Source organism: Diorhabda carinulata, chromosome 3 (assembly GCF_026250575.1).
Source record: "Diorhabda carinulata isolate Delta chromosome 3, icDioCari1.1, whole genome shotgun sequence".
Lineage (NCBI taxonomy): Eukaryota > Metazoa > Arthropoda > Insecta > Coleoptera > Chrysomelidae > Diorhabda > Diorhabda carinulata.
In genome coordinates, this window is record NC_079462.1 from 2,226,274 (window position 1) to 2,254,167 (window position 27,894).

At 29.4% G+C, this 27,894-nt stretch overlaps 1 protein-coding gene and 6 non-coding genes across 8 annotated transcripts; 4 read left to right on the plus strand and 3 right to left on the minus strand.

The window, feature by feature from the left end:
- The first annotated feature begins 5,342 nt into the window (after positions 1-5,342).
- Trnak-uuu (transfer RNA lysine (anticodon UUU)) lies at positions 5,343-5,415 on the plus strand. Its single transcript has one exon. It is a non-coding gene; the product is annotated as a tRNA-Lys (tRNA).
- A 182-nt stretch (positions 5,416-5,597) lies between these two features.
- On the plus strand, positions 5,598-5,670 carry Trnak-uuu (transfer RNA lysine (anticodon UUU)). Its single transcript has one exon. It is a non-coding gene; the product is annotated as a tRNA-Lys (tRNA).
- A 230-nt stretch (positions 5,671-5,900) lies between these two features.
- Trnak-uuu (transfer RNA lysine (anticodon UUU)) lies at positions 5,901-5,973 on the plus strand. Its single transcript has one exon. It is a non-coding gene; the product is annotated as a tRNA-Lys (tRNA).
- A 149-nt stretch (positions 5,974-6,122) lies between these two features.
- On the minus strand, positions 6,123-6,195 carry Trnak-uuu (transfer RNA lysine (anticodon UUU)). The gene has a single exon. It is a non-coding gene; the product is annotated as a tRNA-Lys (tRNA).
- Positions 6,196-6,662: 467 nt separating this feature from the next.
- Positions 6,663-6,735, minus strand: Trnak-uuu (transfer RNA lysine (anticodon UUU)). The gene has a single exon. It is a non-coding gene; the product is annotated as a tRNA-Lys (tRNA).
- Positions 6,736-7,027: 292 nt separating this feature from the next.
- Trnak-uuu (transfer RNA lysine (anticodon UUU)) lies at positions 7,028-7,100 on the minus strand. The gene has a single exon. It is a non-coding gene; the product is annotated as a tRNA-Lys (tRNA).
- Positions 7,101-21,519: 14,419 nt separating this feature from the next.
- On the plus strand, positions 21,520-26,814 carry LOC130891995 (origin recognition complex subunit 3). 2 transcript variants are annotated; one of them, XM_057797159.1, is made up of 9 exons: positions 21,520-23,041; positions 23,103-23,255; positions 23,309-23,575; positions 23,631-24,083; positions 24,754-25,071; positions 25,201-25,512; positions 25,567-25,800; positions 26,380-26,573; positions 26,652-26,814. In XM_057797159.1, exons 1-9 carry the CDS (start codon positions 23,009-23,011, stop codon positions 26,752-26,754), a joined length of 2,067 nt encoding a protein of 688 aa, XP_057653142.1. In that variant the 5' UTR covers positions 21,520-23,008; the 3' UTR covers positions 26,755-26,814. The 2 variants fall into 2 exon arrangements, with proteins under 2 accessions (XP_057653142.1, XP_057653143.1); XM_057797160.1 differs by having other exon boundaries at positions 22,859-23,041; positions 26,500-26,573.
- The last annotated feature ends 1,080 nt before the right edge of the window (positions 26,815-27,894 follow it).

Genomic DNA, 27,894 nt, shown 5'->3' on the forward strand with positions numbered 1-27,894 from the left:
ATGTGGGGAACTATAAATTGACCTACATTTTAAAGGACCTCTTGAAATAACCTGCGTCTTCTAAATAATTAGTCATGGACGTGTTAGATACAACGATTTAAGGGATGGTACACAATAAAACAGCTTGTATTGATTTTAACGTTTTTGGCGTGCGAAATGGTTTTTAAAATTTTGTATATTCGTTAAAATGATTATGCGAAGACTTGCTGATTCGACAGACTTGTACTTCGCCGAAATAATGAGCCTCCATGACCTTGAACAACGACTAGGACTAAAACAATCGGACGGTAGTTATTAGAAGATGTTTTATTCTTTTTTTCTTTATTCCAAGCAACATTCCAATCCGCCAGGGAAAAAACCTCTTTTATCTATTAAAAAAAAGAGTTTGCAAATCGGTTCAGCTGATCAATACGATTGGTTAGGTTAGGTTAGGTTTTGAGATTTTTTTTTTTTTTGGAAATTTCGTGTTTTTCTAGTCGATTCAATTAGTTTTTTGCTGAAAATTCAAGATACGGGGTGTTTCGGGTTTATTCTAGGAAGTTATATATTTTTTTATCTACAGGGCGTTGAAAAGTTTGTGATTTCACTTATTAACGTGATTAATTTGATTTTTTAGTAAATTTTCGTTATTTTTAGAATTTTTGGATCAATTTCACCATTTTTTGTTCGAATATTTCATATATAAGGTGTTTTCTACGAGTTCATGGAAATTACAAACTTCTTTATAAACAGGATGCCGAAAAAATTGCGATTTTAGTCAATTACGTGAAAATTTCTATTTTTTTTTAATTTTCAATTTTTTTGGTCTGTTTTAATCTTTTTTTGATTATGTACTTCATATATAGTGTGTTTCCTACGAGTTCCTTGAAATTACAAACTTCTTTATATACAGGATGGCCAAAAAATTGCGATTTTATTCAATTACGTGAAAATTTCCATTTTTTTTAAATTTTTAATTTTTTTGATCTGTTTTAACCTTTTTTTGATTATGTACTTCATATATAGGGTGTTTTCTACGAGTTCCTTGAAATTACAAACTTCTTTATATACAGGATGGCCAAAAAATTGCGATTTTAGTCAATTACGTGAAAATTTCTATTTTTTTTTAATTTTCAATTTTTTTGGTCTGTTTTAATCTTTTTTTGATTATGTACTTCATATATAGGGTGTTTTCTACGAGTTCCTTGAAATTACAAACTTCTTTATATACAGGATGGCCAAAAAATTGCGATTTTAGTCAATTACGTGAAAATTTCTATTTTTTTTTAATTTTCAATTTTTTTGGTCTGTTTTAATCTTTTTTTGATTATGTACTTCATATATAGTGTGTTTCCTACGAGTTCCTTGAAATTACAAACTTCTTTATATACAGGATGGCCAAAAAATTGCGATTTTAGTCAATTACGTGAAAATTTCCATTTTTTTTTTTAAATTTTTAATTTTTTTGATCTGTTTTAACCTTTTTTTGATTATGTACTTCATATATAGGGTGTTTTCTACGAGTTCCTTGAAATTACAAACTTCTTTATATACAGGATGGCCAAAAAATTGCGATTTTAGTCAATTACGTGAAAATTTCTATTTTTTTTTAATTTTCAATTTTTTTGGTCTGTTTTAATCTTTTTTTGATTATGTACTTCATATATAGTGTGTTTCCTACGAGTTCCTTGAAATTACAAACTTCTTTATATACAGGATGGCCAAAAAATTGCGATTTTAGTCAATTACGTGAAAATTTCCATTTTTTTTAAATTTTTAATTTTTTTGATCTGTTTTAACCTTTTTTTGATTATGTACTTCATATATAGGGTGTTTTCTACGAGTTCCTTGAAATTACAAACTTCTTTATATACAGGATGGCCAAAAAATTGCGATTTTAGTCAATTACGTGAAAATTTCTATTTTTTTTTAATTTTCAATTTTTTTGGTCTGTTTTAATCTTTTTTTGATTATGTACTTCATATATAGTGTGTTTCCTACGAGTTCCTCGAAATTACATACTATTAGATATACAGGATGCCCAAAAAATTGCGATTTTAGTCTTTCTTTCGAAATTCTCAATTTTTTTGTCAATTTTCACTATTTTCTGATTATGTAATCCATATATAGGGTGTTTCCTACGAGTTCCTCGAAATTACATACATTTAGATATACAGGATGTCCTAAAATACATGATTTTTAAAAGTTGTACAGATACTTTCATTATTTTTTCAAAATTTTAGATTTTTTTCGTCAATTTCCACTATTTTTCGATTATGTACTTCATAAACAGGGTGTTTCCTATGAGTTTCCCGAAATTACAAACTTTTAGATACACAGGATGTCCCAAAATATGTGATTTTCAAAAGTTGTATGAATACTTTTATTATTTTTTCGAAATTTTCAATTTTTTTCGTCAATTTTCACTATTTTTTGATTATGTACTTCATATATAGGGTTTTCCCTACGATTTCCTAGAAATTACATACTTTTAGATATACAGGATGTCCTAAAATACATGATTTTTAAAAGTTGTATAGATACTTTTATTATTTTTTCGAAATTTTCCATTTTTTCGTTAATATTCTTCATTTTTTGCTTTAGGTGCTTCATATACAGGCTGTTTCCTACGAGTTCCTTGAAATTACAAACTTTTCTATATACAGGATGCCCAAAAAATTGCGATTTTAGTCAATTATGTGAAAATTTCCATTTTTTTTTTTAAATTTTCAATTCTTTTGGTCTGTTTTAACCATTTTTTGATTATGTACTTCATATATAGGGTGTTTTCTACGAGTTTCCCGAAATTACATACTTTTAGATACACAGGATGTCCTAAAATATGTGATTTTTAATAGTTGTATGAATACTTTTATAATTTTTTCGAAATTTTCAATTTTTTTCGTCAATTTTCATCATTTTTTGCTTTAGGTACTTCATATACAGGGTGTTGCCTACGAGTTCCTCGAAATTACGAACTTCTTTATAAACAGGATGCCCAAAACATTGCGATTTTAGTCAATTACGAGAAAATTTCCATTTTATTCGAAATATTCAATTTTTTTCGTCAATATTCATCATTTTTTGCTTTACGTACTTCATATAGGGTGTTTTGTACGAGTTCCTCGAAATTACATACTATTAGATATACAGGATGCCCAAAAAATTGCGATTTTAGTCTTTCTTTCGAAATTCTCAATTTTTTTGTCAATTTTCACTATTTTCTGATTATGTAATCCATATATAGGGTGTTTCCTACGAGTTCCTCGAAATTACATACATTTAGATATACAGGATGTCCTAAAATACATGATTTTTAAAAGTTGTACAGATACTTTTATTATTTTTTCAAAATTTTAGATTTTTTTCGTCAATTTCCACTATTTTTCGATTATGTACTTCATAAACAGGGTGTTTCCTATGAGTTTCCCGAAATTACAAACTTTTAGATACACAGGATGTCCCAAAATATGTGATTTTCAAAAGTTGTATGAATACTTTTATTATTTTTTCGAAATTTTCAATTTTTTTCGTCAATTTTCACTATTTTTTGATTATGTACTTCATATATAGGGTTTTCCCTACGATTTCCTAGAAATTACATACTTTTAGATATACAGGATGTCCTAAAATACATGATTTTTAAAAGTTGTACAGATACTTTTATTATTTTTTCAAAATTTTAGATTTTTTTCGTCAATTTCCACTATTTTTCGATTATGTACTTCATAAACAGGCTGTTTCCTACGAGTTCCTTGAAATTACAAACTTTTCTATATACAGGATGCCCAAAAAATTGCGATTTTAGTCAATTACGTGAAAATTTCCATTTTTTTTTTAAATTTTCAATTCTTTTGGTCTGTTTTAACCATTTTTTGATTATGTACTTCATATATAGGGTGTTTTCTACGAGTTTCCCGAAATTACATACTTTTAGATACACAGGATGTCCTAAAATATGTGATTTTTAATAGTTGTATGAATACTTTTATAATTTATTCGAAATTTTCAATTTTTTGGTCAATTTTCATCATTTTTTGCTTTAGGTACTTCATATACAGGGTGTTTCCTACGAGTTCCTCGAAATTACATACTTTTAGATATACAGGATGTCCTAAAATACATGATTTTTAAAAGTTGTACAGATACTTTTATTATTTTTTCAAAATTTTAGATTTTTTTCGTCAATTTCCACTATTTTTCGATTATGTACTTCATAAACAGGGTGTTTCCTATGAGTTTCCCGAAATTACAAACTTTTAGATACACAGGATGTCCTAAAATACATGATTTTTAAAAGTTGTATAGATACTTTTATAATTTTTTGGAAATTTTCAACTTTTTTCGTCAATTTCCATCATTTGTTGCTTTAGGTACTTCATATACAGGCTGTTTCCTACCAGTTCATGGATATTACAAACTTTTTGATATACAGGGTGTTCAAAATTCCATCTGGGCGAGTCGATTTATGATCTTCAAACCTTTGCGAAGTTCTCCCACATCTCGGTATTGAAATTCTATTTCTAGCATAGATCCACCAACTCTAGACATGCTGATTGGTAGTTTTTCCCGCGATTCCAATATCGAAACAAACATGCGACCAAACAAATTCGCTTTTTCTATAGATGTCGCTGCGATTGATCCATCGTCTACAGTCAACCGCTATAGTACACAATATATGGTTTCAATACCTTTCAAAATTACTTCTGAAATGTCGTTTGTCCATATTGAATCAATTATTCTTCTATGGTCATCTCCAGACACTTCTTTCTTCATTATTTTATCATCAGTACTACCATAGATCTGCCACTGACTTTTACGTATTCTAACGGGCCTTTCCACCCATTTCCTAATGGGCGCTGTTACAAAAACTTTAATAAACCCTTTCAAGTTGACCTGTACAAAAGCGCTCGAGGCGTAAGAGCCTCATTAAGATCGAGTTTTGAAGAAAAAAGGGTAAAGACAGGTGGACCTAGCGGCACAATATACAAACACCAGCTGAAAAAACGATTTTGGATACTTATTCTATTTTTAAATTAGGTTAAGAGCTCGAAAGGGTTTAAGATTTAAGATAATAAAAATAGTTTGGTGTATGATATAGCTAGCGCGTTATAATTGTGTCACGTGATGTTATAGAACAAAAAGTCTGTACTAATTGTAAGAGTTAGAAATAAATATTCAACTAATATATAACAATAAATCTAGGAATTATTAATAATTCATTTGAAAATAGTTTACAACACTTTTTATTAATTACAAAGTGTATATGACAAAATTATTCAACGTTTATTTTTTCAATGTTAGAAAGCGATATTTCAAAGCGTTTTTGTAAAATTACTAATTTTACCCCACGTCACTTAAGTGCCCGGGTAGCTCAGTCGGTAGAGCATTGGACTTTTAATCCAAGGGTCCAGGGTTCAAGTCCCTGCTCGGGCGGCTTTTTTTTTATTACTACTAAACTTATATTTAATCTAACATTTCTACCCGAACGTATTATGTTGTAAAGCTAATACATTTTTAATTCAATAATATCTTTATTTTTCGTTAATTCGTATATTTGCAAAAGTATGATTTACGCATATTTTCTATTGATGTAGATCCTGGAGCTCTTCATTCAAGCCCGGGTAGCTCAGTCGGTAGAGCATTGGACTTTTAATCCAAGGGTCCAGGGTTCAAGTCCCTGCTCGGGCGGATTTTTTTTATGAAAAACCTCACAAGTATTGTATTATTTGTTATATATTTTCATATACAGGGGTAAAATTTTAATTTTTTTTTATTGCTAAATTAGATTAGATTTTTAAAAAGAGACAAAATCGAAACAATTTAGCAATAAAAACATATGAGAAGGTATTAAAAATAAGAATGTTTCTATTATAATAAAGTCTGTTTTTATCAATGTAAAAAAAGTGCTAAATTTACATGCCCGGGTAGCTCAGTCGGTAGAGCATTGGACTTTTAATCCAAGGGTCCAGGGTTCAAGTCCCTGCTCGGGCGTAATTTTTATATTATTTTAAACATCTTATTTGAACTAAACGTTCGGAAATTTAGTTGTCACATTTAGTTCTAATTATTTATAAAATTAGAAAAGATTAACAAAAATAAAGTTGAGTTTCACATATTCACTATGGGATTTATAAAAAAGTCGCCCGAGCAGGGACTTGAACCCTGGACCCTTGGATTAAAAGTCCAATGCTCTACCGACTGAGCTACCCGGGCATACAAATTTTTCTCCTACATACATTTCAATAAATATATGAAAAAAACTTATTTTTAGAAATATTTTCAGTGATTTTTACTTAGAAATTTTGAAAATTTATAAAATACTGAAAATAAATATCTACAATGTTATAAATTATTTCCCCTATAATAAAATCGGTTATTAATGAGGTCAGTAGAATTCCAAAGTAACTGATGAAATTATTCAGTAAGATAATGAAGTTACTACAGACCCTAATGTCTTTCACAGCCACCTAATGTCTCCCACACCCCTCTAACGTCACCATTTGGAACAATCCACGTGTTTTGAAAATTTTACATCCAGGTTGTAAAAACGGAAAATTAATATATTTATCTCGATTCTGTTTTGTCATGTATTTCAGTTATACTAGTTGAATTTTAGAAAAAAATCTATTTACTTAGAATATAAATTATAAGAACTTCCAATAAAATTAGGAAAAAATAACCGCCCGAGCAGGGACTTGAACCCTGGACCCTTGGATTAAAAGTCCAATGCTCTACCGACTGAGCTACCCGGGCTGTGATTAAAAAAATTATTAGAATCAATACAGTCCAGATATAAATTAACAATACTTGAATTGAAAAATTTTTAAATAAAAAAACTATTATGTGAAAACAATAAATCATCCTTTTTCTTGTATTGGAAACAAAAAATTTGTAGTTAGTACATTTCATAATGAAAAACTAATTCGAACTTGTTTCAATAAATAAGTAAAACAAAAATTTATGAAAATAAAACAATATTTTCCGTATAAAAAACGGATTATTAAAGATATAAATATATAAAGAAAAAATTTGAAAAAAAAAAGACCGCCCGAGCAGGGACTTGAACCCTGGACCCTTGGATTAAAAGTCCAATGCTCTACCGACTGAGCTACCCGGGCTTGAATAATTTGAATCTAACTATTCTAGTAGATAAACTATAGAGCTATAAATAAGTATACTTTACGTAATAATGATTAAAAGAATATCATTTTGTGTAATTTACTATCTTTTTTTAATGATAATGTCTTTTGGAATTTCTTAAAAAGCCAATTTAAAGAATAATAATAGCGAAAAGATAACTACAATTATCTTATGGAGAAATATCACTGTTGTTTAGAGGTCAATATCGTTCATTGACACACTTACCTACACTCAGTGTACCCCGCCGTCAAACCGAACATCGCCGATCGCAACATTGAACTTCGCGTTTTTCGCATATAAGTGATGAAATTAACAACAAATTTTCTAATTTTTTCAAATTTATTTGGATCTAATAACGATTTAAACAATAAGTAATGTAGCAATATATAACAAATTCAATACGAAATCGAGAAGTGCCGTAATTCTAAACAAACTTTCCTATTGGACCTTTTTCCGAATTCGATTCTTCTATTCACCATATGTTGAAATACAAATTCTATGATCCAAAAAAAATTTTTACCTGTCGAGAACTAGCGGTACTTTTATATAATAAAAAAAAAGGTGGCTTCCCTATTTTTTATGCATCTATTATAAAGATAGACGAAGGTGCTACCTAAAGGTACTTCCTCGATAATAAAACTTCATTTTTTTTTGTCTGTGTCTAAATATCTGTGAGAGAAACCTTTTTGGGATGTTGGGAGGGTCAAAAGTACCGTAAAATATATTTTTTGTTAGGTAATATAATGACTAATGTAATATAAGATGAAATTTTAGACTGTCGATTAACGGTGGGTAGTGAATCGAGTTCTTATGACGTGATTGAAGAATGATTTAGTTATACAGAGCGTCGTATACGTGTATTAACTTAATTTAGATAAGAAAAAGTGAATTAATTGATTGTAACGTACGAGGGTTAACCTATAAATACGAAAATTGTTACTAATAAACTTTCAAATGATTTTTTTTGTTCGAATAATTGCACAACGGATAAAACTAAATCAATTTGCTAGTACTACAAGCAAATAGGCACCGTTATATTGAAAGTAGAACCGATTCAAGTACCAACTAACATCGCTGTGTAGAAATTACTGTAATTTGAAACCATGACTTCAGTAATAAACATTATACAATAGATATTTTCAAATGGGTTAACACAGATATTGTGGTTTATACTGTCATTGACCGCTTGTGCACTATGGCGGTGTATAAATCGAATCCAGTTCGCTATCTACGAGGAGTGGACTAGATTTATTAACATTAAATCGAAATTTGCTAATTTAAATGATCTAATCAGTATTTAATATATAATTAATGATTATTATTATTAGAATCATTGGGATTTCATTGAGGATCGTTTGTAAGTGACGCTACCAGCTAAATTTCTGGAATTAAGGAACAGAATTGAAGCTGCTGTTGCTAATAATTATTGAAGAGATACTTATTAGATTTCGATACATTTAATTAAGTACAAAAACAACTCTGATCAGTTTAGATTATAAATAACAAAGTTAAAGATCTGACAACGATGTAAATATCAACATAATACAGGTCGTATCACAAGATTCTTGTGCACAAAAATGTTTTCGAGATAATTTAGACTCACTCTGTATTGTGTGTCAATGAAAATAAAATTTGATATGCAATTTTTCCACCTGTTGCTATAAAATGGGCTTAATAGGATGCAATTTCATGTATAATTTTAAAATTAACATCGTATTTATAATATGACAGATGTCATATAATTGTCAAGTTATTATCCCAACGACAAGATGTTATACGCCGGTTCCTGATTAATACATTCGATCGAAAATTATAATATAGAAGAAAATGCAAATTCGCCTTCTTCTTTTTTATATTTAATGAACGGTTGAATGTAGACAACTGGTAGTTGGACAACTCCAATAATTCTAGACTTTTATTTGTTTTAATTTTATTCGGGTTAATAAAATCGGCGAGCCCTTCGATAACGTCGATTACGTATAACGAAATCTAAACAACCTTGACCATATCCAATCCACTCCACGACATTAACCTTCCCCCGCAACGTTTCAACTCTACCCGCCACCTCCATACTACATCCTAATAAGAAAATATTGCGGAGATCGCTAGCCGACCCTGAATGAAAGTTATCGGAACACTTATGCAATGTATTACAGTTATATACCAGGTTCACGAACCTTTTCTTCTTCTTTTTTCGTTTCTCTTTGTCTAACCCGGCGATAGGCCGTTCTTCGTTGGTAACGTGGAATTCGCAAAGTGGGACGTCGATCGGTAGTAACCCGAAGAAAAGGAGCGTAAACGGAATTGAAACCGAGAAGGTGGACTAATCAAATCGTATACAGGACAATTCGTGTTTAACTTACACTATCAGTTCGATGGAAATTAATTATTCGATTAATACGTTCGGTTATAATATAAAACGACGGTTTTTCATAATCATCTCGTATATTATATATTTACATAGTGTGTTTTATGCGTGGAACGCGTCAATTTCTCGAAAACGGTTTGTATGGTGGTATTTACATTGTTGTCAGATCTGTAATTTTTCCCGGAATATAACGAACTTTGTTATTTCAAACGGATCATCCTGTATATTTTGTATTTTTAGAAATATTTTTTATTTTTCTTTTCGTCTAATGTTTCCTATATCTAAATGCTATAATTTCGAAATTATATTTGCATTTGACGTTTCAATAAATTATTATTGTTGAAATTTATCGAAAATTACGATGAATGGTTTATCTGGAAAAGAATTGATATTAAGATGGGGTGTTAGGTGTAGAAAGTAACAAGAAACGTGTAATATCTTGTTAATAATTTATATCCTAACCGAAGTAAATTAGTAGAAAAGTTTAACGAAACTTATCGGTTAAAAGGCGCAGAAAAACCGCTTCAACTGAAAACAAATCTTTAGATAATATTTGGCTACAACAATAAAATAGAAAAAACAGGGTGGTTCTATTTAAAAAAATAAAGAAATTTGATATTTATGTAGTTAAACGTCCCACAACGAGTTAAAACTATCTGTATATGGCAAAATACTTATAGTACAATAATGAAAATTTCTACGTTTGGGTTTTCGGATACGATCTTTTTAATTAAAATATTTTCGAAGATGGCCGACTTCCGGTAGAACCGGAAGTCGACTGTAACTTTGTTATTTTAAATAGAACACCCTATATATTAATACATTTTTGAAATACACGTGAAATTTTAGTATACTTTTGTCTAAAAACTTTTTTCGAAAAATGCATACTTTTTTAGTTATTAATTTTTTTGTAAAAAATTTGACCGTTGCGGACCCCTATAAATTATTACTTTACGAGGATACCCTTAAAGATATGAAAATAGTTTCTGTTCGGTTGCATTTGACAAAGTTAGACGTTTTTGAAACTATGTTGAAAAATTCTTCATTTTATACAGGGTGTCTATAAAAAGTGTCCAAAGTTTAACTTTATAAATATCAAATTTCTTCATTATTTTAAATAGAACCACCCGGTTTTTTCTAGTTTAATGCATTCAGGGGTAAAAAATAAGACAAATTTATATATACTTTCCTATACCTAAACCTTACCGTTAAGCAGATATTGAATGTTTTCTGTAAAATTTTATTTATTCATTAGTTTTAATTTTTTATGTATACTTTTAGTAGGCTTTGTAATAAATGACACTTATTAAACTGTCAGTAGTCAATTGTTGAATGAATTTTGCCTTATTTTTTACCCTTGAATGCATTAAAATAGAAAAAACCGGGTGGTTCTATTTAAAATAATAAAGAAATTTGAAGTTAAACTTTGAGCACTTTTTATACACACCCTGTATAAAATGAAGAATTTTTCAAAATAGATTCAAATACATCTAACCTTGCTAAAATCAATCAAACAGAAACCATTTTCATACCTTAAAGGGTATTTTTGTAAAAAAATAATTTATAAAGGTCTGCAACGGTCAAATTTTTTACAAAAAAATTAATAACTCAAAAAGTATGCATTTTTCGAAAAAAGTTTTCAAACAAAAGTTTACTACAATTTTACGAAAATTTCAAAAATGTCTTAATATACAGGGTGTTCTATTTAAAATAACAAAGTTACAGTCGACTTCCGGTTATACCGGAAGTCGGCCATCTTTAAAAATATTTTAGTTAAAAAGATCGTATCCGAAAACCCAAACGTAGAAATTTTCATCATTTTACTATGAGTATTTTGCCATATACAGACAGTATTAACTCGTCGTGGGACACCCTATATAGGGTGATCCATGTATAGCCATTAGGCTAACTCTTAACAAAAAGATAAGGCCTCCAGTTTGTACCATAGACTTCGGAAAGTCAGAAGGAGTCTACACGCAAAACAAGAACCTGTCTAAATGACAGGAAGTTGTGGAATTTCCTTCTTGCGTGTGTGTGTGCGTGCTGCAGGTTTTCCGCGATTTTCCTGTAACCTGGTGAATAATTCAATCGCAGCTAAACCTCCCCCACCCTCAATTCACCCGTTTTCTATGAAATAATGAACAAAAAAATTTAAAAAACAACAAAAAAACACAAAAAAAATCTTCCAAACTGGAAAGAGCCGGAAAGGTTGCAGCAGTTTGTTTTCTCGTTCGTTTTTTTGGCTCAATGCAAAAACAGAGGTCTAAAGCTTATTCTATTTATCATTTTATATATTTATTATATTCCTATAAATATTATTTCAAACTAAAAGACGACGCCTATGAATTACGAGTGCTTCGTCAATTTATTACTCTCTCATACATAAAAATAGATAATAGCTTTGTTTCGATAGTAAAATATTGACGTTCCGACATCTTTTAAATCTCTATCTATTTAAAAAAAATAAAAAAAGAAGCGATTAATCGACGTCTTGTTTCCACAAGTTATCCTCCATTTTGTCGTGGCATAGATCGTCGTCTTCCGAGATCTCTACTGCTACAACGAGCATTTCAATCCTGCCTTTCCATAACCCTTCGTGCAGCTGCAAGAAATCATCTGCAAGAGGTCTTCTGGAGCTGCATCTCTGGTCGTCATCCCAACCACACCTGAAAGAAGATTGTACGTGAAGCAAAGACAAATTTTTACCTGATTGTATGTCTGCAAGGAGCGGAATCGATTAGGTAGGAGGTAACCTGGATATCGATGCTTTGCACCTTGATCAGGAAGTTAATATCCTTACCAAAGGCTACTACTGGATCATAGGAAGAGGCAGAGGATAATACCATAAAAAATCAGAGTTACCGGGTTTCAAAAACTAGTCCTTTGAGGTTATAATCGCGAAAATTTCGATTTTTGACAAAGTTATCTTCAATTTTTTCACTATTAAACGTTGAAAATGACAATAAGCAAATCGATTCTTCCGGTATATTCATTCCAATAAAATACCGAACTGGCCATCCTCAATATCGAAATAACGGCTGTTAAAAATCTATATTTCGGTCGATGACCTACACGTTTCTTATTTTTCTTAAGCTACGTTGTGGAGGTTAGTTGCTACGAAATATCAACATTTTATTTAGAAAAAAAAAATGTTATCGTCGATGATTAGAAGAAACCGAAACGAGGTTTGAGGAATTTGTGGTCTAACGAAAAGAAAAACTTGTTTCTACGGGAATGTTTCTATTGAAATCTTGATTTTATTTCGAATAAAGACGTTTACAACTGATATTATTTTAAATTGAAGTTTTCCTGGTCATTCGATGTAGCTGGAAGTTAACTAACTAGTATCTACACGATTCAGACAAGGTGTTATACATTAAATCACATTTTAATATGAAATAAGAATGATTAATAATCAATTTTATATTTAAAGATTGAAAATTCGAAATTTTCCTTCTTTGTTCATCTTTGAATCCGTTTATCTGATTCGTAAACACGCTTCTACAATTTCTCCATGTGCAGAATCAGTTAAGGGCTCAATACTTTACAATGCGGAAATAATGCACAATCACTTGCCAATTGAAATCAAATCGAAATTCCCATTGTGTATATTGAAATTTTATTTTATTTGTATCTTTATTTAGTTTTTTTTATACTTCAACATTGCATCAAATTATCAAAGCAGTAACTAGTGATGAATTTGATGATAATCCTGGGTTTAAATGATGTATAACGAAGGATTTTAAACTACATTGTTAGAAATTTCTTTGAAAATGGAAAAACTGTGTGTAGTAGTTCAAATGTACCACTAACTTTCTTTAGCATTGGATCAAATTATCGAAGCAGTAACTAGTGATGAATTTGATGATAATCCTGGGTTTATATGATGTATAACGAAGGATTATAAACTAAATTGTTGAAAATTTCTTTGAAAATGGAAAAACTGTGTGTAGTAGTTCAAATGTACCACTAACTTTCTTTAGCATTGGATCAAATTATCGAAGCAGTAACTAGTGATGAATTTGATGATAATCCTGGGTTTAAATGATGTATAACGAAGGATTTTAAACTACATTGTTAGAAATTTCTTTGAAAATGGAAAAACTGTGTGTAGTAGTTCAAATGTACCACTAACTTTCTTTAGCATTGGATCAAATTATCGAAGCAGTAACTAGTGATGAATTTGATGATAATCCTGGGTTTATATGATGTATAACGAAGGATTATAAACTAAATTGTTGAAAATTTCTTTGAAAATGGAAAAACTGTGTGTAGTAGTTCAAATGTACCACTAACATTCCTTAACATTGGATCAAATTATCGAAGCAGTAGCTAATAACAAATTTGATGATAATCCTGGGTTTATATGATGTATAACGAAGGATTATAAACTAAATTGTTGAAAATTTCTTTGAAAATGGAAAAACTGTGTGTAGTAGTTCAAATGTACCACTAACATTCCTTAACATTGGATCAAATTATCGAAGCAGTAGCTAGTAACAAATTTGATGATAATCCTGGGTTTATATGATGTATAACGGAGGATTATAAACTAAATTGTTGAAAATTTCTTTGAAAATGGAAAAACTGTGTGTAGTAGTTCAAATGTACCACTAACATTCCTTAACATTGGATCAAATTATCGAAGCAGTAGCTAATAACAAATTTGATGATAATCCTGGGTTTATATGATGTATAACGGAGGATTATAAACTAAATTGTTGAAAATTTCTTTGAAAATGGAAAAACTGTGTGTAGTAGTTCAAATGTACCACTAACATTCCTTAACATTGGATCAAATTATCGAAGCAGTAGCTAGTAACAAATTTGATGATAATCCTGGGTTTAAATGATGTATAACGAAGGATTATAAACTAAATTGTTGAAAATTTCTTTGAAAATGGAAAAACTGTGTGTAGTAGTTCAAATGTACCACTAACATTCCTTAACATTGGATCAAATTATCGAAGCAGTAGCTAATAACAAATTTGATGATAATCCTGGGTTTATATGATGTATAACGAAGGATTATAAACTAAATTGTTGAAAATTTCTTTGAAAATGGAAAAACTGTGTGTAGTAGTTCAAATGTACCACTAACATTCCTTAACATTGGATCAAATTATCGAAGCAGTAGCTAATAACAAATTTGATGATAATCCTGGGTTTATATGATGTATAACGGAGGATTATAAACTAAATTGTTGAAAATTTCTTTGAAAATGGAAAAACTGTGTGTAATAGTTCAAATGTACCACTAACATTCCTTAACATTGGATCAAATTATCGAAGCAGTAGCTAGTAACAAATTTGATGATAATCCTGGGTTTATATGATGTATAACGGAGGATTATAAACTAAATTGTTGAAAATTTCTTTGAAAATGGAAAAACTGTGTGTAGTAGTTCAAATGTACCACTAACATTCCTTAACATTGGATCAAATTATCGAAGCAGTAGCTAATAACAAATTTGATGATAATCCTGGGTTTATATGATGTATAACGGAGGATTATAAACTAAATTGTTGAAAATTTCTTTGAAAATGGAAAAACTGTGTGTAGTAGTTCAAATGTACCACTAACATTCCTTAACATTGGATCAAATTATCGAAGCAGTAGCTAGTAACAAATTTGATGATAATCCTGGGTTTAAATGATGTATAACGAAGGATTATAAACTAAATTGTTGAAAATTTCTTTGAAAATGGAAAAACTGTGTGTAGTAGTTCAAATGTACCACTAACATTCCTTAACATTGGATCAAATTATCGAAGCAGTAGCTAGTAACAAATTTGATGATAATCCTGGGTTTAAATGATGTATAACGAAGGATTATAAACTAAATTGTTGAAAATTTCTTTGAAAATGGAAAAACTGTGTGTAGTAGTTCAAATGTACCACTAACATTCCTTAACATTGGATCAAATTATCGAAGCAGTAGCTAATAACAAATTTGATGATAATCCTGGGTTTATATGATGTATAACGAAGGATTATAAACTAAATTGTTGAAAATTTCTTTGAAAATGGAAAAACTGTGTGTAGTAGTTCAAATGTACCACTAACATTCCTTAACATTGGATCAAATTATCGAAGCAGTAGCTAATAACAAATTTGATGATAATCCTGGGTTTATATGATGTATAACGAAGGATTATAAACTAAATTGTTGAAAATTTCTTTGAAAATGGAAAAACTGTGTGTAGTAGTTCAAATGTACCACTAACATTCCTTAACATTGGATCAAATTATCGAAGCAGTAGCTAATAACAAATTTGATGATAATCCTGGGTTTATATGATGTATAACGGAGGATTATAAACTAAATTGTTGAAAATTTCTTTGAAAATGGAAAAACTGTGTGTAATAGTTCAAATGTACCACTAACATTCCTTAACATTGGATCAAATTATCGAAGCAGTAGCTAGTAACAAATTTGATGATAATCCTGGGTTTAAATGATGTATAACGAAGGATTATAAACTAAATTGTTGAAAATTTCTTTGAAAATGGAAAAACTGTGTGTAGTAGTTCAAATGTACCACTAACATTCCTTAACATTGGATCAAATTATCGAAGCAGTAGCTAATAACAAATTTGATGATAATCCTGGGTTTATATGATGTATAACGGAGGATTATAAACTAAATTGTTGAAAATTTCTTTGAAAATGGAAAAACTGTGTGTAGTAGTTCAAATGTACCACTAACATTCCTTAACATTGGATCAAATTATCGAAGCAGTAGCTAGTAACAAATTTGATGATAATCCTGGGTTTAAATGATGTATAACGAAGGATTATAAACTAAATTGTTGAAAATTTCTTTGAAAATGGAAAAACTGTGTGTAGTAGTTCAAATGTACCACTAACATTCCTTAACATTGGATCAAATTATCGAAGCAGTAGCTAATAACAAATTTGATGATAATCCTGGGTTTATATGATGTATAACGAAGGATTATAAACTAAATTGTTGAAAATTTCTTTGAAAATGGAAAAACTGTGTGTAGTAGTTCAAATGTACCACTAACATTCCTTAACATTGGATAAAATTATCGAAGCAGTAGCTAGTAACAAATTTGATGATAATCCTGGGTTTAAATGATGTATAACGAAGGATTATAAACTAAATTGTTGAAAATTTCTTTGAAAATGGAAAAACTGTGTGTAGTAGTTCAAATGTACCACTAACATTCCTTAACATTGGATCAAATTATCGAAGCAGTAGCTAGTAACAAATTTGATGATAATCCTGGGTTTAAATGATGTATAACGAAGGATTATAAACTAAATTGTTGAAAATTTCTTTGAAAATGGAAAAACTGTGTGTAGTAGTTCAAATGTACCACTAACATTCCTTAACATTGGATCAAATTATCGAAGCAGTAGCTAATAACAAATTTGATGATAATCCTGGGTTTATATGATGTATAACGAAGGATTATAAACTAAATTGTTGAAAATTTCTTTGAAAATGGAAAAACTGTGTGTAGTAGTTCAAATGTACCACTAACATTCCTTAACATTGGATAAAATTATCGAAGCAGTAGCTAGTAACAAATTTGATGATAATCCTGGGTTTAAATGATGTATAACGAAGGATTATAAACTAAATTGTTGAAAATTTCTTTGAAAATGGAAAAACTGTGTGTAGTAGTTCAAATGTACCACTAACATTCCTTAACATTGGATCAAATTATCGAAGCAGTAGCTAGTAACAAATTTGATGATAATCCTGGGTTTAAATGATGTATAACAAAGGATTTTAAACTACATTGTTGAAAATTTCTTCAAAAATGAAAGAACTGTGTGTAGTAGTTCAAATGTACCACTAACATTCCTTAACATTGGATCAAATTATCGAAGCAGTAGCTAATAACAAATTCGATGATAAACCTGGGTTTAAATGCCGATCAAGCGCTTTGGCTTGAACCCTTCGATGTCATTTCGTCCTCCTCCATGCACCAGCGGCACCCCGGATCATCCGTGATGCCCATGTTGTGAATGTGACGTCTTAGACGGCAGTGTCCAGTTGTCTTGTGCCCCTTTCATGTTGGTTCATAATTTGCCCACATAAAAACCAATATTACTTATCAGACACCCTCTGTATAATTTGAGTTTAACATATTTTACAAATGAAAACATCGAATAACATTTTGACAAGTCGATACAAAAGAAAATAATTCATTTAATACATTTAATGGAACGTCTCCTTTAGAATAATCCATGAACGTGGATACTAAGTAGTAGAAATCTCTATTTTTTTTTTCTAACGAATTTGGTATTGTGAACACTTCTTTAAAACCTTCCCCGGTATATCAATTTTCCGGAAATACTTCATGAAGTCCTTCATAAATAAAATATGACATCACATAACCTAACTTGTAATAAAGATATTTACATCAGAATGTTTTCAATAAAAACACTTGTGAAATGAAAGAAAAATGTAAAAATATACCATCATAAAGAAAGATAAAGTTTGAACGGGTCGATTTGCGGTACCAACAAGTGAATTTAAAAGTTCAAAGACCTCAGATGACTCTCGCGTTCGTGATATTACTTTATGGTTAATCTCGATATCTATGAATGATTTCGAATTAGAAACATCAATTTTTAATATATTTATTACTGTGATATAGTTCAGTGGCCCCAAATGTCATCAATTTCAATAGGGTGCTCTAGAATCCTGTTCAATATCAAAGTGTAATTATCGAAAAGTACTACCAACATATTTCTTTTTTTATAAACCTTATAACTACCGTAGCCACAGTTAATATATTGGTACTGTTAAGTTTAAGTTGGTATCAATAAATTCGTCAAGAATTATGTTGGCCAAACTGGACTAAAAATCAATTAAAGTCAGTCCTGAGTAAAAGAAAAAAGTGTGTGTCGATGTCAGTCATTTTCTAATAAATATTTTAAAGAAATAACCAGATGGCATCGTGGTCTGAACTTTATCTACGCAATTTTTAGAAGATTTAAGTTCTGTTTTGTACTCTACTTAAATTTATTGGAGGCAACTTTCTTCGAAGAGGGTATTAAAAAGCTTGTAATTATGTCAAAAAGTAACCAATCTTTCGATAATACAATTATTGACTTTTATTTATAGCCTATCGGAGGTTGAAAAAAGAACGACCCTCGTATAATCAATAATCTATAATAATAGAACTTGTTTTAGGATTATCCCTCGTATATAATTAAAAGTTAAAAGTAAAATGTTTAATATTCTCGTTGGTCTATAACAACAGAAGATTCCACGTCGATTTACAGTTATATTTGTGTAGGTCTCGAAATATAAACGTATACAGCTAGCCAAGTTTACTTTCAACTAAAGTAACGGGCCTTACAAGTAACAGTAATAATAAAATAATAGGCTCCTATAGTGAACTAACACTTTTCATATAACTGTTTAAAATAGATCTAAATGTTCTACTAATAGGTCTATCGGGTGAAACAACTTTATGCAAGGGAAGTTTTTGATTAATTTGATTTTATAATTTTTAAGTTTGAAGACGCCATCTTGTTTAGTATTTGTTTGACAGCCATCAATGACGAACGTTTCCGGTGGATTTGTAAACATGGAAAAAAATTGGTTTTACGATATTTTTATTTGAAAGGCATTAGCCCAAATTTAACAAAGGTTCTATTTTGAAAACAAGAAATTGAAACAATCAAATAAACTATTAATAACCAATCATGTTTTATCACTTTTGATACTTATTCTTCTCATTCTCAAAATAAGGTTATGCAGAGCTTTTAAATCTACGTGAATCGATCACGTGACTTCATCTGACTAATTTGGGTAAGTTTTGAATACAATATACGAGGGCCGCTACTAAAGTTTTAAGATATTAAAATAAAAACGAATATTTACGATTAGATATTGCTTTATTGTTTTGTCGAAGCGTTTTGAGGTACCTCCAATACATTTGAATGCATCAACCGCTTCTTCAAGTGTAGTAAAAAAACCAGGTGCTTCATCACCGTATGACACTATTAAAAATGTCAAATTTTATGATGGCGTTGTCATAATTGACATATTCCTATGAGTATAGCAGCATCTCAAAGATAAAGTAGCAGCCCTCGTATACTTCCGCCAAAATTTTAAATCTACTCATTGCAATTTGTAATTTTAAATTTATTCCTCGCAGAAAAGAGGAAAGAATATTTTGAAAAAAGAATTGAGCAACGAGAGAGATACTGAATGACTTTTTTATAAATATAGATGAAATTTGGTGAATTTGAAGCATTTATAGTAATAAACATTTTTTCCTTTAAAATTATTTCACTTTTAGGTAATTAATTACTTTTATATTTATCTATGGTTTTAACATATCATAGAACGAAAAATTACGAAGTTTTTCATAGCTGCCAAATCGTTATTTCTTCTTATGTGTGAAGTTAGTTACGGATTTATTTAACACAATTAAATAAATATCGAGCACGATAATTTAAAGTCGCAGGTTCACTGGTCTATAAATTTAGCAATGAACTTGGCTAAAGGTAGGCTACTCGCGTTCGTTGCCTTACTTTCATAACCACACAATCTCTCTTACATCACTTATACTCGAATGTGGGCAATTTTACTATTCATTCTTCTCATTGGAAAAAAGTATTAATTTACTATATATGTGTGGGTTCCAGATGTAAATGGTAATTAGACAGAACAAAACTTTTTACAAGATACGAATTGCAACAATCACGTTCACAGTTGAATCATAGACTTAATTTTTATAAAGTGTTTAGTTCTATGGTTTGATGCTTTGCATTGAGAATTTCAATATTATGAAGTTAGTTACAAATAAATGTCTTAATTGACACACTAAAAATTTGACAGTTACAACTTTTCACAGTAACTTTTTTTAATTATTTAATTCAAAAGTGACGTATTTCAGTTTAAAACAATAAAAAAATTCTAGTATTCGACATTTATTAAATAATTATTGCAAAATCGGGTTCATTGGCCCACGAATTTAGACTGTTGGTGTCAACGTAAGTTCACTTTCATGGACCAACGGTTATTTTTTTAAATAAACCGTACGGTTTATGAGACGTGTTTCTTGAATTTCAATGCACATAATGGCTCAGATATATTTATAGAAAAGTACTATAATAACAAATTATAGATATACGAGGGAGGTACTTATTATAACAAATATACAATGCGTAAACATTCCATGTATATCTATAGCTATTCAACCATAGATAAACAACTTATATTCTTCTTCATTTTGGTTTTTTGGCCTCCACCTTGAGAGTACCCGACTAAATCTTATACTACTAATACACTATTTTTATCAAAAGTCAGTAGTAGAGTATTTTTAACTAAAAAATTAAGTTAGTTACACATAAATTTTAGAGTTGGTATTACTGTTTATAGAATTAATGTGTTACTCCTTTTATCGCCTGTCAAAAATTCCTGTCGTAATTTCTTTTAATAAATAAAATTATTTACGTGAAAATTTTGCAATTTGGTACATAATAATTAGTTTTTAAATATAAAGTATCTTAAAAAGTATATATAACAGTTTCTTCGACCAAATACATTCTTAGACCACTTTTGCCGCATGCTTAGACTTCTATAGTCGCAATAATAAGGTTAACTTTGATATGTTCGGTTTTGCTAGGTCAGCAGAGATCATCGTGCTACTTACCTGATACCTATGCACTGGACGCTGAAAAGAAGAGTGTAATATACAAAAGTGGCAATGAACTCGAGTTTGCCGACTCAAGCGCGAATTTGATGTGCTTACACTAATCATTTAAGAACAATTAGATCTCAATTAAGAATAATTTATTCGATTTTATCGACTGTATAACGGAAATTTGTCTATTTCCCAAAAAGTTTTTAGTTTCATACAATTTACAACAAAAAATAACGAATTTACTACTTCAAAACCTATTTAAATTCATAAAACAATGTTTTTGTTCATATTTACACTAATATAAATATTACTTGGATCATTATTTGCGTTATTATAATATTTTTTTACAATTATCACGTACCTACGTGCGTCTAGAACCTTTAATGTTGCATAAAGTAAGTCAATGACTTCGTGGAAACTGACAACAGATGATAATTCTAACAACAGTGCCAAGTAAAAGCAAATATGTGTCAGTATGTTGCATTTTTTTATCTTTTATTACTACTTGTACGTAGAACAGACTATGTTGTTTGGTTGCTAACTTTTATGTACGTAATTTAATATATTTCTTGTCTCAATATTTCATTTATATAAGTTTTTTATCTATAAACGTTTATTTTTTATTACTAATCAAATATCGGTCATCTCTTTTTCTTTTTTGCATTTCTACTACCGCTTTATCAATCTTATATTTCCTAATTATAAGAATTGTAATGAACCAAACAACATTTTAATGCGCGGTACGCATTAGAAATGCATTTCCGCTAGCAATACGTTATTCAATTCACTTTTAGCACATGCATTGTACGATGGGTTAACTGTATTTTAACGGTAATAATGAAATATAATTTGAAAAGGGATTTTCAAATTTGTAATTTTAAAGGATAATTATTAACAGATCTAATTTAAACCTAATTGAATATTTTTTAACTTAATACTTTCAATACAACAACCTAGATAAAATATGTGAGGAGTGTTTAGAAAAAGAAGATTTATTATTATTGACGTGATTTAGCTGCACGAAGTATTTCCGAAGTAACCCGATCGTTTGATCCAGTGCAGTAGAAAAAATATGCTTTATAATATATATAATAATAGTAAATAAATTTTTATCTTGAAAACGGTTATATAATAAAATAAATTTCTTCAATTTCTTATTTCTTAGACTTTTTGATATGTTTATATTTCTAAATCGTTTTGATTTTAGTTCACTTATGAATTAGAATTAGTTTTCTTATAATTTTTATCTGTCTAAATAAAATATAAAAAGAAATCAATCTTAAATCAGAAGAGTACTAAAATCAAAACGATTTAGAAATATAAATGTAGGGCTTACTTTACTACTTAGTAAAACAGGATTTTAGAAATACTGAAATATAGTAATCTACCTCAAACTGAAGTGTAAAATAATTTAGTTCAAATACTTATTATCAAGAAATAAAGAATTCGCTCAAAGGACTGTCATTCTATACTTCGAATACTGTAGGAATCTTCAATTTACTCATAATTATTCAGTTTACCGAGTTTTACCTATTATTATTTTATGAACAATAAAAATTATGATTTTAATTACTAGTAGCAATGAATATAAAGAGCATACTTATTTGAAAAAATATGCTCACGCCATTTTTAAGAATATTTGCTTCTATAACGTGAAATTTTTTTGGTTACTTCACTGAACATGATAATCGGGAGACATCGGAAATTTCCATTGACAGATCTGGTAGCTAAATCACACTATTAAAATGACTTATGTCAAACTGACCGAAAATGTCAAGGAATGGCGGGGTTTTGTAAAAGAAAACGATAATTAAGTTGTTTTTTTTTTAGATTTTATTAATATAACAGTGATTAGATTTTCAAGTAAAGACATGGATACAGATCAAACGTTATCGGTTTCAAAGGTATTATATAAAAATCGTTCTTATTACTTCTCGATATATTCTCAATTGTTAATGGTTTTAGGGTGTTTTTATATTTAAAAATGAATTTAAAGCTTCTAAAAAACAAAGTAAACATAAGAAAAAATCAGTTTGTCAAACTAATACGCTATTTTCATCGAATATGTGGTATCAACATTATCGTTCTTTGTGGGACGTCATTGAGGAAGAAATACACGTAAGTAATAGTAATTTTAGATTGAAATTTCTACATTTATTATTAATTTTCAGATTTTAAACGATAATCTATTTTCTTCAGTATTAAGTAACCTCATAAACTTTGTTAAAACCAGTCATAACGATGTTGTAAATGAAATCCCAACAGCAGCGTTATTTACTGGAATCAATATGCCAGATCACGGCGCACAATTCGCATCGCTTTCAAAACAATTAAGAGAAACTACTCCGCATGTTGCCTACTTACAAAGTCAAGATTGCCAAAACATCAAGTATCTCATGGAAAATATGATCAATGAATTTGTTAATGGTGATTTGAAGGTAAATTACGTTAATATTAACAAAATATTCGTTTTTTAAGGTGTTTATCTATTAGGATGACTCTTTTGACGTGGTGAAATCACATATAAGGAAAACGCAACTAAGTATGGCTCTACTTAAATGCTGGTATATGGACTTATATGAAGATTCGAAGAAAAAACCTCTAGCTGTAATCATTCCTGATTTTGAAAGCTTCAATCCGAGTGTCCTCCAACGGTTTATCCTAATAATAAGTTGTTATCTCAAGGATCTGCCGTTTGTGCTTATTTTTGGAATAGCGACTGATATGAATGCTCTACATGGTACTTTACCTTATAAGGTGTCTTCAAAAATCAGAGTGAAGGTGTTCAATTCCCAAAGGTCAATAGAATATTTGAATAACGTCTTGGAAAAAGTGTTTTTCTCAAATGTCTGCCCGTTGCAGTTGGGAGGCAGAGTGTTCAATCTTTTCATGGAGTTATTCTTGTTCTATGATCTATCAGTTAATAATTTCATCAGGAATATCAAGGTAAGTTTCATTTGATTTTGAGGAATGTTTTAACCATGCAAAACTTTATATTGTTTCTAATTTTATGTTTCATTTTATAACTACTTGTTTCTCCTACTGTTTTTTGCTACTTTTATTTACAATTTGGACCCTACAATGTTTTATGCAAGTTAAATTTCCAAATATTTATAAACCTAGTAATTAATCATGTATAAAAAGGCCATGTTATTAGTAAAAGAAGAATTACCTCGTTTAGAGGTTATATTTGCTACTTTTACATACAATTTGGGCCTCTTTTATATTGTCCTCAAGTTGTTTCCAAAATTTTATATATTTAGTGTATCATGTATATAAAGGCCAAATGATTGGGGAAAGAAGAAATACCTCATCTTGAGGTTCTATCTTTTTTGACACTTGAGGAACTAATTATTTTGTTTACTCTAAATTTTTCTTGCTATGTATTATGTTATATTCAAAATTTAATTAATTATAAATTAAAATAAATAAAACTATGAAAAAAGTAACGAAAAATTATCCCATTATAAAAGTAGATAATATAACCTAAAAATGCGAATTATTATTGGGTTATTTGAATATCATTATTACAATAATAATTACAGTAAAATGTATTAAATTATCGAAAAAAACAAAGAAAAATCATTAAATGTACCGTATGTATTGGTTTTTTTAGTATGCTTGTGCAGATCATTTTACTTACGGTAACGCGATGGCATTATGCAATTTAAGCAAATACGTTAATCAAGAAACTATTCAAGAATTTACTGAAGATGATTTTGAAACTGTACGACAATTACCGTCATTTAAAAAACTCGTAGAAAGTGAATCAAAAGATATACAAGTGAAATTACTAGTAGATAATGACTATTTAAGTGAAGTACTCTATCAAAAAATTTGTGATATACAAACATACATTAAATTATTACATTTATTTTTGAGATGCCTGTTGGTGCTTGTAGAAGACTTACCAAGAGCCCCGTTAGGTAAACAGGTAATATTTTTGTCTACACTTAGAAAAAAGTGATACTTGTTTTTCAATATTTGAACAGTTCTGCTGAACTAATTGTTTTTGTTAAAATCTAACAAAAGTTGTATGTAAAATTAAAATTTTGTTCTGTAGGTGCGAGAATTATATGCTATAGCCACTGTAAAAAAAATAACTGAAACTTCAGAGTACTTAGAATGTATGAAACTTCTTAATTTTCAATCAAAAGACGAACTGTGTGTAAAATTAACAAGGATAGTTGAAATTTTGACCAGCAACGAAGTGCCTAAAAACGACGAAATTCAACAATTTGTAAAAATATTATCGATTTATTTAAAAAATCTTGAAAGTATCGGGGTAAACGATTTTGATGAAAAAATGGAAGAATGTGAAGATAATACAAAACCAGTCGATTTGAAAGTAGCCAGTAGAACCCAGCTTAGACAGGTCGGTCTATTAGGACAACCAAAAATTTCGTTATTAATTTATTTTTTGTTACAGAAACTTCTAGAAATGACCCAACAGCCGAATAAGTCTCTTACTAAATACGAAAAATTGAGAGAAGAAATCATTAAAAACATATCGGATACGTTCAAAAAGTTCCTTATGGAACCGGAATCGCGATATTTTCACGAAATTTTCTTTTATAATAATATAAGTATTAAAAATTACATTATAGGATCTCATCGATCTGCGATACACAATGCTTTGAATGATCCCCAATTTTATCTGCAGGTGAGTGTTTTATGACGTTCCCCAACAAAATATTTTATGCCCCCCGTAACACAATGTGACATTTCGAATGTTGAAGTTTGTAGAAATTAGGTTTCTGTCGTACGTAATTAAAAAAGAAGAAATAAAAATGTTTTATTACAAAATGACGTGAAAATGGTGAAATACGAATGGTAGTTGGAAATTAATACAACTGAAATGTGTGATCTCCATTTTTATATTCGAGTGGGTATTTTACGACATTTCTCAACAAAATATTTTAGGCCCCCCGTCAAATTCAATAAAATTTCTAATGTTGATGTTAGTAACGTTTTTATATAGGCGTAATATATGACATTCACCAAAAAAATATTTTTTGCCCCCGGTAAAAATCGATGAGATTAGTGAAAATTAGGTTATGTATGATTTTGTCGTAATTAAAAAAGAAGAATCATAATAACAAGAATAGTTCGCTTAACATTAGATTTATTGGAAAAAGAAGAAAAATAGGAAAAAAGTGAAATACGGGTGGTAGTTGGAAAGTAATAAAACTCAAATGAATGCTACAGAAATTTAAGTTTTTTTGAGACTTTTCTTTTTTAGTGTGAATGTTGTGAACTGGCTAATCCCACCTCTATAAACCCCACCATGCCGGATATTTGTATAGCATACAAACTACATTTGGAATATGGAAAAATGATAAATTTATATGATTGGTTGCAGTCTTTCTTAAGTATCGTCGATCCAGATGTAGATACACAACAGACTGCGAAAATTTTTATAAAACCGGAACTGCAGTATCCTTTTTTTAAATTAAACATTTTTTTGCTCTAGTTTGGTTTGTTTTATTCGATTTTTCTTTAATGTAAAATTAGAGCTCGGTTTACACAAGCCGTTGCCGAGTTAGAGCATTTAGGTTTCATCAAGAGTTCCAAACGAAAAACCGATCATGTTCAAAGATTAACTTGGGGTGGATAATTCAATTTAATAAAATAATTGTGTGGTTATTTATTTTTTTAATAAATTTTTTTATTTCGCTGTCATCTTATTTCCCATCATATCTCAGTATATTTCGTTATTTACAGTTTATTATCAACAAAAAATCATTTCCAACTTAAAAAACTTGGAAACTATAGTCTATTTTGAAACTAAAAGTAATAAACCAAAAAATTTTACTTAAGTAAGAGCCCCAACTAATATATTGTGAAAATTATAGTTAATTTCATCTTACCTATGTATATTGCGTTATTTACGTTTATAATCAACAAAAAATTATTTTTAACCTAAAAAATTATACTCTGTTTTAAAACTAAAAAGAATTATTCAAAAAACCTCAGTCACATAACTATTAATTACTAAATTATGAGTCAAAACAACGTATTTATTTTGATAATAAAGCTCACAGCTACCAACCTTTAAAATGTAATTTCCCCTAATACACGAATGTTGATTTCATATACACTTCGGGTATTTATATTTTCTTTTGACACTATAAATATCAAAATGGCTAACATTACGTAGTTTATACCAGGTGTTTACAAAAAAGCGAATAAACAAACTCTTGAGGTAGTAAACTGGAACTATAGAATCTGTAAATTCAATTTACTCGCCTATTTACGCACGAAAATTAGTAAAAAAATAATATATAGCAATTGTGATTTAAAAAAAAACGAAAATTGTGAAAAAAAGAGGTTAAATCGAACTTTTGGAAAGAGAGCATTTTAATAAAGAAATAATAGTGGTTTTAGAGGTTATATTTGGCAACTGAGAGTTTGAACATTCCAAATGAACTAGAATTAAAGCAAGTGAAATTAAGTTGAGAAAATTGGTGAGAAAAACGAAAAGAGGAAGCGTAAACATTAAAAAAACATTATTATGGGTTTAAAATGAGAATAAACTAGGGAAATAATGGAATTTGGTGAACAAAGAGGAAAATAAAGGAAAAAGTAAATGAGGGATTATCTTGAATGAAAGTAGTTACCAGGGAAAGAAAAGCGGGGAAAAATTGGAAGGAGAGAGACAAAGAGTAGCAATTAGTTATACTTTCATGAAAATCAAACTATATACATAAATTAGCATTAGAAACCTTTTTTTTGTCAATATAGGAATAAGAATAAA